The sequence below is a fragment of the Nematolebias whitei genome, chromosome 1 (genome assembly GCF_014905685.2).
Source record: "Nematolebias whitei isolate Nwh7 chromosome 1, NemWhi1, whole genome shotgun sequence".
Taxonomy (NCBI): domain Eukaryota; kingdom Metazoa; phylum Chordata; class Actinopteri; order Cyprinodontiformes; family Rivulidae; genus Nematolebias; species Nematolebias whitei.
Window position 1 is genome coordinate 78,234,399 of NC_056498.1, and position 12,497 is coordinate 78,246,895.

General features: G+C 44.6%; 1 protein-coding gene across 1 annotated transcript in view; it reads left to right on the top strand.

Moving 5' to 3' along the window:
- Positions 1–4,653: 4,653 nt before the first annotated feature.
- Positions 4,654–12,497, top strand: part of LOC119413597 (glutamate dehydrogenase, mitochondrial) — a gene marked incomplete in the record, with an annotated part of 52,602 nt that continues 44,758 nt past the window's right edge. The window contains 1 exon segment of the mRNA XM_037680657.1: positions 4,654–5,161. Within this exon segment, the coding sequence (XP_037536585.1) occupies positions 4,762–5,161 (400 nt within the window).

Consider the following 12,497-nt stretch of genomic DNA (forward strand, 5'->3'; position numbering starts at 1 on the left):
AATTCTGTTCTCCACCTCACTGAACCATCACCTCTGGAAGCCTCGACTGAGCTGTGCGAGAACTTCTTACATTTCTGTTAGGAAAAAATTGCGACCACCAGGGCTCTCATTTCCCCTCCAACTGATGACCCATCCATCCCACCTCAATCTGTAGCTCCATTTGACCATTTTGAACTTATCACGCTATCTTCTCTAGAGCAGGTCATGTGCAGCTTGAAACCTTCGGGTTCCCCCTTTGATGTGGTCCCCCCTCGACTACTAAAGGAGGTTTTTCCTACTCTAGGTCCGTCCATTCTTGCCATAGTAAACAGTAGTTTATCCACTGGTGTGGTGTCAAAATCCTTTAAACATGCTGCTGTCCAGCCTCTCTTGTAAAAAAAAAAAAAATTCACCCCTCAGTCGTTTCCAACTTCCGGCCTGTCTCCAAACTCCCATTTGTTTCTAAAATACTGGAGAAAACAGGTGAGTCCAAGTTGAAGTGCTTCCTGGAGGATCACGCCATCTTAGAGCTATTCCAATCTGGCTTGAAACCTCTCCACAGCACTAAAACTGCCCTATTGAAGGTTTTTAATGACATCTTCAGATCCACAGATACTGGTGATTCTGTGCTGCTTGTCCTGTTGGACCTCACAGCTGCCTTTGACACCATCGACCATGAGATTCTCATTGCTAGGTTGGAGCAGTGGGTGGGCGTCACAGGATCAGCCCTCAGTTGGTTCAGATCCTACCTCACTGACAGATCCTTTTGTGTCTCCATCATGGATTTTAGTTCTGCAGCGACAAAGCTTAAATGGGGGGCTCCGCAGGGGTCCATTCTGGGTCCCCTCCTATTCTCTCTATACCTGCTGCCACTTGGTGCTATTTTTCGGAAACACAACATACCCTTTCAATTCTATGCCGACGACTGTCAAATTTACTTCCCCCTAAAACGCAATGGTACATGCTCTATTCAACCTCTGCTCGACTGCCTGGCTGACATCAGGGACTGGATGGCTTTAAACTTCTTAAGTTTCAATGAAAAGGAGTCTGAAGTCATGTTGTTCCCTCCCATTGACACGATCACAAACCACTGCATCGACCTTGTAGTGAACTCGGCCTCCGGTCAAGACCTGCCTCTGAAGACCTTCATGGGACAGGAACTGTTATTTCATTGATTTGAATCCAGAAATACAAATTAGCTCATCCAGAGACTTTCTGATTGTATCCTGAACTAATCAATTGAAAGAACACTCTCTTTTTATATTATCATTACTATTTTTACAAATGTCTTGATAATCAAAAGTGTGTTTAGTTCAAATCATTTTTAAATGTTGAAGTGAACCACTCATTTTAAATCAACTGTGAAACAGTATTAATGATTTTTAATCCTCATTCAAAGTAGAAATCAAGTTAAATGTCTGTTACAAAGTAATTATGCATTTTTTGATCTTCCGTCTGAAATGAGAAAGGTGTGATGTCGGTCAAAAGTCGGAGACAGTCGCAAACAAGTTTATTGGAACGAACTGTCATGTTTTTAAACCTCTCAGACAGAAACAAGATAAACTGGCACCTGTGAGTCTGTCATTTCTCCAAAACATTTCTCTGTCTGTTCCTAAACATCTTCGCTGTTTTTCTGACTTGTAGTAACCTCTGACATCACTAAAACCACACCCCTGTTGGTTCTTTCAACCAATCAGGACTTCCCAAAAGGGACCGGAAGCAGAACTCTTTAAAAGTCGACACTTCCTAGTTCCAGTTAGTTCTGGGGGAAGAACAGAAGTTCCGAAGGAGAACAGAAGTTCCATGGAGAACAGAGAGTTCTGCTGAGAAGGAAGACAGTGTGACTTTGCAAGGGTGAAGTCCACGGTGGTCATTTTCTGAAAGATGACACCTGTCTAAGTGTTGATTCCGGTCATTACGCCAAAGACCTATTCAACATCTCAGGAGTTCAGCACGTTTGCTGAAATTCCACTTAACTTAATCCTATCTTTCGGGGAAGTTTATTTTGGAAGCTGGGCCAGTCAGCCTCGTGGTCCCAAGTTGATGAGAAGCGGATAAATCCCTGGAGGTAAAAAGACTCAGCCTTGCTGGCCGCCAGGAGAAGGCCTCTCTGAAACCCCACCAAGGTAAAGAGTCGACGCTCGGGTACCATCTAGCTGAAATCACCGGGAAACGTGCTATCTGGTTTCAAACAAGATAACTCCCCATCTTTTCTTTATTATCTTAGTTAACCCTAAGTATCCACTTTCCCTTCTTAAACTTTACTCCATCTCTATATTTCTCTGCCAGTAAAAGATAAGCTAAAAAGTCTGCAGACATTAATTTAAGATCTAAGGAAATGTCTGTTGTTTTTATTAAGTAAAACATGCCAAGTTTTATTAATCAGAGCCAATCGGAATAATCAAGTGTACAATGTTTTGATGTTAAATTTTGATTCTGTTAATAAATGACCACATTCATTTTGATGGGTCAAAGAAAATTAACGTCTCATGTCACTGATTAGACCATCTCCAGCACAGTACCTCTGTCACATATCTGTCAAGTAGCTCGAAAAAGAGAGAACCCGTTATTAAATATTGATTGTAGTGGAGCTCTTAAGCTAACCTAACCCTACATCACTACAACCTTTCCACTCTATCCCTGTCAGAAAAACAGAGTCACTAATCTGGGAGTGATAATGGACCCTTCCCTGAAACTTAACAATCATGTAAACATGATTGTTAAATCATGTTTCTTCCAACTGAGGCGGCTGTCTAAACTGAAGCCCATATTGTCCAAAAATAACCTGGAAACAGTAATACATGCATTCATTACATCTAGGCTTGATTACTGCAATTCGCTCCTGTTTGGTATCAGTCAGACCTCCATTGCATGACTACAATTGGTCCAGAATGCAGCAGCCCAATTTTTAACCAGTACAGGCAAAAGAGAGCACATTACACCAGTTTTGGCCTCACTGCACTGGTTACCGGTTCACCTTCTAATCCAGTTCAAAATACTCATGTATGTCTACAAATCACTGAACAGTTTCGCCCCCCCATCTCTCTGATCTGCTACAACCATATGTCCCACCACGTTCCCTGAGGTCAGTGGACCAATTGCTCCTCACAGTTCCAGGAACTTGTCTTAAGCGCAGAGGTGACAGGGCCTTCTCTGTAGCAGGACCAAGACTTTGGAACGAGTTACCTCTGCTTTTCAAATCCCGTTTAAAAATTCACTACTACTCAGTAGCTTTCAACACCAGAGGATCTGTGTTTTGAACCTGTTTTGAGCCATTTGTTTTGGACACTCGGGTGAACTGATCACCTCCTGGTAGCGAGTTGGATCAGATGGTGGGGGAAGATGCTGGATAGACCCACTAGACCCAAATGTGTAGTGAGGGTTTGCTGGGACTGTCTGGCAGAAGAACCTGTCAGAAGGCTCTTCGACTCGTACCCCGAGAGAACTTGAAATACAGAAGATAGAACAAACTTGTACGAAGATAGAGAGGGCCGTTGTTACGAGCCATTTGCTCAAACAGATGTATCACGTGTACCACACAAAGCACAAGGTCAAATTAAAATATAGGTTTTATTACAATAAAAAGTTACCGTAGTAGTTCTGAGAGGCAAACAACAAAGCAACACTCAGGCACCCTGCAGTAAGGAGTGAGCAGAGAGGAGTGAGCAGAGAGGAGGGAGGAGAGAGAGCAAGTTCCCTCTCCTCAAGCCCGAGTGTCTGTGGAGAGGTTCAGTTATGGCAATAATGTGTAAACCTTTTCAGAGTTTAAATGTCTATGTCAGAATAAGTCTTTGTTGTTATTAAATGTTTTGAAGTGTTTCATAAATAAAGTAGTCTATGTCTACCGTAGAATTTGTTTTGGGGAGTAGACACTGCTCTTACTTTGAAAGTTTCATCAGGAAGTATTTGTAGTAAAACTGAAGATAGCGAAATCAAAAAGAAAAACTTTGTAAACCTGTGCAACATTGTTTAAATGTCTAAGTCAGAGTGGATCTTTGTTGGTATTAATTGTTTGAAGTGTTTTTATAAATAAAAAGTGGGGAATAGAGGAGTGGTGGCGCAGAGGCTAGAGAAGGTGGGACTGTGATCGGAAGGTCGCCGGTTCAACTCCCCGGACCGACAACATCACAATGTGGCTGGAAAAGGTGAAACAACCACACCTGCCTCCACCCTCATTTGCCCCACTCTGGGGCCCTAAGCAAGGCCCTTAACCCCCATCATCTGCTCCCCAACACAGATATCTCTTGAAAATGAGTTGTTGTGACTTAATGAGACTACCAGTACAAATAAAGGGTTACAAAAAAAGAAAAGGTAATTTTGGGTGGGGTAGACACTGCTGCTCTTATTTTGAAAGTTTCATCAGGAAGTACTTGCAGTTCATTTGAGGTTAGCGAAAACCAAAACAAACAAATAAAGTTTTTTTTTTTAAAGTCTAAATCATTAGTAAAATACTAATTCCAGGGTTTTGGTTTTCAGTTTCAAACAGTATTTATCCCCTCGGTGTCACTTCTTGCCATGTCCGGCCAGCTGAAGTTAATTTGAACTCGGTTTGAAACGCTAGCTTGTGCTAAGCTAACGCGGTTAAACCAGGTCAAACCGTCAGTTAGCTAATGAACGTCGCTGCACGCGCTCGTGCTGAGGTCTCTGCACGCGGCGGTGTCGGCTGATGGGCGGGAAGGAGGAGTCGCTGCTGCGGTACAAACTCCTCTTTCCTCCGCTCCATTTCCTCGTCTCCTCCCGCAGGACCTCCACCTTCTGTCAGCACCGTAAATTACTGTCAAAATGTTCCGGCACCTCGGAGGACCACTCACCCGGGGAGGAGGCAGAGTCTTGCGGTCCGGCTGCTCCGCCGCTGGCCCGGCGGTTCTCCCGGTGTCTGTCCTGCTGCGTCTTCGCAGCTACAGCCAGGCCGTAGACCGGGACGACCCGAACTTTTTCACCATGGTGGAGGGGTTCTTCGACCGCGGAGCAGGGATCGTGGAGGACAAGCTGGCGGAGGACCTGAAGACCAGGGAGAGTCCGGACCAGAAGAGGAAACGGGTCCGGGGGATCCTCCGGCTGATCAAACCGTGTAACCACGTCCTGAGCGTCTGCTTCCCGATCCGGAGAGACTCCGGGGAGTGGGAGGTGATCGAGGGGTACCGGGCCCAGCACAGCCAGCACCGGACCCCCTGCAAGGGAGGTGAGACCCGAACCGAGACCGGATCCATCTATAGATGGAGTGGATTTTATTTAATTAAACCCGAATGCAGTGATTTAAAATGTCATATTTGACTAACTTTAGAACATGTTAAACACGTGTTTAAACTGAAAACTTAACAATTCTCAGAGAAAAACAAGTAATTTATACTCTTGATGGCAGCAACATGCTGTAAAATAACTTGTGTCAATAAAAACTAAACATCTGGTGGAACATTTAGTAACAGGTGAATTATCAGAGACTTTTAGAAGTAAAGATGGGCAGAGGTTCAGCAGTCTGTCTAAAACGAGTGGAACTATTTCAGAATAAAGTTCCTGATTGAAAGATGCCATCATGTAAGCACAGTTCATCCACTGCTTAAAGCTCTGTCAGGCAGAGAAGAAGCCAGATGTGAGCACCATCCAGAACCGCTGCCATCTTCTCTGGACCAGAGCTCATTTCAAATGGACTGAGGTGAAGTCCAGACCTGTTTTGGGGTCGGATGGATCCAAATCCGAAAGCCTGTTTGGAACCACCATCCTTCATATTAAAGTGAAGAGGGACCATCCAACCTGATATCAGCTCAATGTTGAAAAGTCTGCCTCTCTGATGGTATGGGGGTGCATTAGTGCCTTAGGCATTACACATCTGGAAAGACTCCATCAATGCAGAGACGTATCTTCATGTTTTAGAACATCTGCTACCCTCCAGACCACGTCTTCTTCAGTGAAGACCTTCCATTTTTCAGCTAGATGATGTTAAACCACAGACTGAATCCATTACAGCAGCATGAAGAGTCTGACCCGCTGCAAACCAGACCTGTCACCAGTCCAAAACATCTGATGCATGAAAGAAGGTCCGGGACTGTGGAACAGCTAGAACCCTTCATCAGACCTGAGTGGAACCACAGTCCATGGCAGAGGTCTCTGAGGGAGCTGAAGTGGACGAGGTTTGTCCTGAAAAGCTGAAGGCTCTGGACACTGGAGTTGTCATGGTGGACACGTTTCTTCAATGCATGAAAGACAGGGCCAACACCTGTGGAGGGACAGACCGGAGCCGTGGTTCTGGTCTTTAAAAGGAGGACTAAGTTGTGTTCCAGCTATGACGCTTCATCTTTTCCACCCACATTTTGATGTTACGCTCAGCAGGGGGGTTTGAACTGGCAACCTTCCAATCACAGGTTCACTTGTCTAGCCTCTGCACCACCAAACTCCCTCACCATGAATACCAATATAAATACAGATACAAATACTGAGGAGCAAACACACCTACACCCCCATAACATAGGAGGATCTATGGTGGACGTGGTCTCCAGCTACAAGTACTTAGGTGTGCACCTGAATGACAACCTCAGCTGGAGCAACAACACCACCAGCCTGATCAAGAAAGCTCATCAGAGACTCTACTTCCTCAGGCAGCTGAGACGAGCTGGTCTGGGAAGCTCAGTCCTCACCTCCTTCTACAGGTGTGCAGTGGAGAGCATCCTGTGCTCCAGTATCAACATGTGGCATGGAGGCTGCACAGCTGCAGAAAGAAAAGCTTTGCAGAGAGTGGTGAAGGCTGCACAGAAGACTGTTGGATTCAGCCTCCCCACCATCACAGACATCTACACCTCCAGGTGCAGGAAGAGGGCCACCTGCATCATGAAGGACCCCACTCAACCAGCACACACTTTTTGCTCCACTCCCCTCATGCAGGAGGTTGAAGAGCATTAAGTGTAGATAGGCATGCACCAATCCACTTTTTTTCACTTCCGATCCGCTACCGATATCTGTGTTTTTGTAGTGGCCAATACCATTCTGAATAAACAGTGCTGAATTAACAAAAATGGCTAAATCATGTCATATGAACCCGTTTCTGAAACAGGTCCAGATGACATGATTTAGCCATTTTTGTTGTTGTCTACCTGGATGACTGAGCTTACAAACCCGATGCTGAATTAATTTAAAACATTTGTTTTGTTAAACGCAGACATGAATGTACTGAATTACAAATTTATTGAAAACTCTGCACCATAGCAGCACATTCAAACACACCAAGAGCTTCACAAGCTTGGTCAAACATGTAAAAACAACAGAACTTTAATTTGTTCAGTCAGTACGCTATTATGTGACGTCACTCGGAGCACAAAGCATAGAATTAGAGTGAATAGATCTGCCAGTCATGGATCGGTCACATTGTCACCGATTCCCGATCCAGAAGTTTTTCCGATTATTACCAATACCGATATTGGTATCGGATCGGTGTATCTCTTTAAGTGTAGAACCACTAGACTGAGGAACAGCTTCTACCATGAAGCTGTTAGACTCATGACTTGCTAACAAAGATAACTACTGTAAAGAAAAAATAATCACCATAATGCCACTTTAACTGGTGATATGTGACTTATCCATTTTGCTGATTTCTTGCCTTTTAAGTTGCTGTATTCATACCCATCTGCTCACAACAGACTCATGTTTAGGCTGCTGCTTAATATACCATATTATTTTACATTATTAGTGCTTAGCGCTTTTAGCAAACCAGCCACTAGGGAGCACAAGCCAGTGTATCTCTTATGCTGGTCCCCAGCCTGGGTAAATGGTGAGGGTTGTGTCAAGAAGGGCATTATGACATAAAACACTTTTACCAAAACTATAAGGTGAGGTCATCAAAGCGAAACCATGCTGGATCGGTCGAGGCCCAGGTTAATGACTGCCACCAGTGCTGTTGACAAACAATGTGCTGGGGGAAATTGTGCTACTGTTAGTCGAAGACCACGAGGAGGGAAACGTGTCAGGAGACAGAGGGAGAAGAGGAAAGTGAAGAATGTAGGACTGAGGGTGGCCACTCTAAATGTGGGAACAGTGACAGGCAAAGGTAGAGAGCTGGCTGACATGATGCAGAGAAGGAAGGAAGATGTTTTATGTGCCCAAGAGATCAAGTGAAAGGGCAGCAAGGCTTGCAGCATTGGAGCAGGGTTTAACCTGTTTTACCATGGTGTGGATAGAAAGAGAAATGGAGTAGTTGTGGTCCTGAAGGAGGAGTTGGCAAAGAATGTAGCAGAGGTGAAAAGAGTGTCAGATAGGGTGATGTGTCTGAAGGTAGGAGTAGAAGGTTTGATGCTAAACGTCAGCTCCACAGGTTGGATGTGATGTGGAGGAGAAAGATGCATGTTGTAAGGATCTATATGACATGATAGAGTATTCTCAGGGAGGAGAGAGTGGTGATTGGAGCAGACCTGAATGGACATGTTGGTGAAGGAAACAAAGGGGATGAGGAAGTGATGGGTAGGTTTGGTGTCAAGGAAATAAATCAGGAAGGAAAGATGGTGGTGGATTTTGCCAAAAGGATGGAAACAGCTTTAGTCAACACCTATTTCCAAGAGGGAGAAACACAGAGTGACCTATAAGAGTGGAGGAAGGAGTACACAGGTTGACTACAAACCGGATTCCAAAAAAGTTGGGACACTAAACAAATTGTGAATAAAAACTGAATGCAATGATGTGGAGATGGCAATATTTTATTCGTAATCTAACATAGAATCAGAATAAACTTTATTGGCATTGCACCGAAATACAACGCAAATATGTACGTACAGTCGTCCAAAGATGGACGGAGTGCACGAAGCTGCGGCTATAAATAATTAGCGCGGCCTTCTTATTCATATTCAGAATAATATTTTGCTTAGATAAGAAAAGGAAAGAAAACATGAGGAGAGACAGTATAAAAAAAGATCTCTCACACCATGTCCTAGACAGGGCACAATTTGAGGCATCAAAAAAACCTACCACAGATCAAAAGTTTAATCTGAGTAAATGTAACATTTTAAAGGAAAAATATGTTGATTCAAAATTTCACAGTGTCAACAAATCCCCAAAAAGTTGGAACAAGTAGCAATAAGTGGCTGGAAAAAGGAAATTGAGCATATAACGAACAGCTGGAAGACCAATTAACACTAATTAGGTCAATTGACAACATGATTGGGTATAAAAAGAGCTTCTCAGAGTGTCAGTGTCTCTCAGAAGCCAAGATGGTAAGAGGATCACCAATTCCACCATTGTTGCGCAGAAAGATAGTGCAGCAATACCAGAATGGTGTTACCCAGTGTAAAATAGCAAAGACTTTTAAGTTATCATCATCAACCGTGCATAACATCACCAAAAGATTCAGAGAATCTGGAACAATCGCTGTGCGTAAGGGTCAAGGCCGTAAAACTCTACTGGATGCTCGTGATCTCCGGGCCCTTAAACGTCACTGCACCTCAAACAGGAATGCCACTGTCAAGGAAATAACAGAATGGGCTCAGGAATACTTCCAGAAAGCATTGTCAGTGAACACAATCCACCGTGCCATCCGCCGTTGCCAGCTGAAACTCTACAGTGCAAAGAGGAAGCCATTTCTAAGCAAGCTCCACAAGCTCAGACGTTTGCACTGGGCCAGGGGTCATTTAAAATGGAGTGTGGCAAAATGGAAGACTGTTCTGTGGTCAGATGAGTCACGATTTGAAGTTCTTTAAGGAACACCGGGACGTCATGTCATCCGGACCAGAGAGGACAAGGATAGCCCAAGTTGTTATCAACGCTCCGTTCAGAAGCCTGCATCACTGATGGTATGGGGTTGCATGAGCGCTTGTGGCATGGGCAGCTTGCATGTCTGGAAAGGCACCATTAATGCAGAGAACTATGTTCAGGTTCTAGAACAACATATGCTCCCATCTAGACATCATCTCTTTCAGGGAAGACCCTGCATTTTTCAACATGATAATGCCAGACCACATTCTGCAGCAATCACAACATCATGGCTACGTAGAAAGATCCGGGTACTGAAATGGCCAGCCTGCAGTCCAGATCTTTCACCTATAGAGAACATTTGGCGCATCATAAAGAGGAAGGTGCGACAAAGAAGGCCCAAGAAGAAGAACTGACCAGAATTTTCAAGGCATCAAGTTTTCTCAGAAGGCTACATGCATTTACATGCAGAAAATGAAGTCCTGACATGTTTTTAAAGTCATTTGGTGTCCTATAAATAGTGGGGGGTCCAGGGTTGGGCTGAATCCCTGACAGCAGTAACAACATTATTATCAGACATTTTTTTTTTTTCGTGACTGATGTGTAATTACAGGAGTTAACAGTGTGACAATTAGCCCCCATAATCGAACCATGAGAAACATTAAGACACGATCATTCAGAACCCAAAAACAGTGAAAGTTGCAGTGATGGGCAGATCCAGGTGTAGTAACAAGATTCAGTGACTCCAGATAGTCTGAGAACTGAAAATAGTGACAGTAATATGAATGATGCAGAAAAGTCTCAGACCATAAAATGTCACAAATCAAATGGGCAAACAAACCCGACGAGGTGGCCCAACTGCATTTTGAGTTGGGCTGAGGGGCCTCCGGCCCCCCAGTGAAGATGGATGGATGGATGCTCCCATGGGAAACAGGAGCTGGGTCCAGAACCTACAGGTCAAAACAGAAACAGATAATTTGCAGCAAATAGCAGAACGAGCTGCCAGAAAATCCTCCTGAAGTGAAAGGCATGGTCGTAGCTCGTTTCAGGTCAACAGGGGACAACAGTGTGATCCGGAATAAAATTAATTATTATCCAGGTGAGTTTGGATGGAGGCCTGCAGCAACTCCGATACAAACTCCGAACTTCTCTCGAGCACCACGCAGCGCTGCTCCTCCGCTTCTCTGCACTTCACCTCCGCATCCGACAGCACAAGAGGACACCCCCGGTGAAAAATGAGACTGACCGGAGAGGCTGAGGCTGAAGTCGTCACTGGTCCGGTCCGGTTCTGCTCCAGTCCGGCTCTGGCGCACCACAGCTCAAGAGATGAAGAGGCTGAAGTTGTCCCTGGCCCGGTTCTGCTCCAGTCCTGTTCTGGCAGAGCTTCAAAGTATCGGTGCGTCTCCTCCAGGCGAACACAGCGATTCCACGGAGGTGGACCGTCCTTCTTTAAAAGTAACGGGCTGCTCACTGAGGCTGAGACCAGCTCTATTAAAGATGAAGTCCCCCACAGCCAACTCGGTTCAGTTCTGGTCCAGTTCGGGGGACACAGGTACACTTCCCCCACACCAATGAAGACACCGCGAGGGCCAGTCCAGCAGAAAACCAGCGAAATACCACCCGGCGATTCTTGTCGGAACCAGGTAGAACCACAAAGGTCCAGATGAGAAGTTTGTTTTTGTTGGGGTCCAGAGAGAGGGAAAAACACCGGACCTTCGTGTGACGACTCCCCAGCTCGAGGGGTCACCTTATTTGAACAAAATAATGAGCTTGACTTGAAAGTGTAGTTATATTTTAATCCACAGCTGGTTCTGTAGGAAGAATCTGATCCACAGGATGGATATGTTACACGTTTAAAACCAGATCAATTAATCGTCCGATCAATGGATCAATCGTTTGATTATCTGATACAGGCTGCTTTAAACAACTGGACCATGCCTGTAAAACCTGCACCAAGCACAGAGCAGATGGAGTAAAGAGTTTCAAATTTATCTAGCAGATAAATAATTTATTAATGTTAAACAACTGTCAGCTTCTGTTGAATGAAAAACAAATTAAATAATAGAGATGTACACACATTAAATAAACTGTAATAAAATAAATCAGTTTTTTATGGCTCTGCTGAACAAGAACTACAAATATTCTTGTTGGACCGAACCTGTCAGGTGTCTCCACCTGAAGGTGGGTTCAGACTTCAGGTCTGAACCTGAATCCGTCTGTGGACCGGTTCTGTCAGTCCAACTGGTTCCAGATCCACAGACTCTGCCTGTGACTTTGGAAACTGGTTCTGTTTGTTCAGCTTCATGTGGGCTTTTAATGTAAGAACCTCACCCGGACTAATCCGGACCAATCTGATCAGGTCTTGTTTATTTCCTGTTCAACGAGACTCCTCTGTTGCTAGTCTTCGACTCACACCTGGTCTCACACCTGGTCTCACACCTGGTCTCACACCTGATCTCACACCTGGTCTCATACCTGGACTCACCTGGTCTCATACCTGGACTCACAGCTGGACTCTAGTCTGGATGTTCTGTCCTGAATGGTCTCAGAGTGAACTATGTACTCAGAACTACTCACCTGTTTTTCACTCAAGAAACAGCCATTTCATGTAGTTTTTGTGTAGTTCGTCTGAAGTATTCCTATAGTCTCCCTTTAGTTTCCCTGTAGTTTCCCTGTGTTTGTCCTGTAGTTGTCTTGTAGTTGTCCTGTAGTTTCCCTGTGTTTGTCCTGTAGTTGTCTTGTAGTTGTCCTGTAGTTTCCCAGTGTTTGTCCTGTAGTTGTCCTGTAGTTGTCTTGTAGTTGTCCTGTAGTTGTCTTGTAGTTGTCCTGTAGTTGTCCTGTAGTTGTCTTGT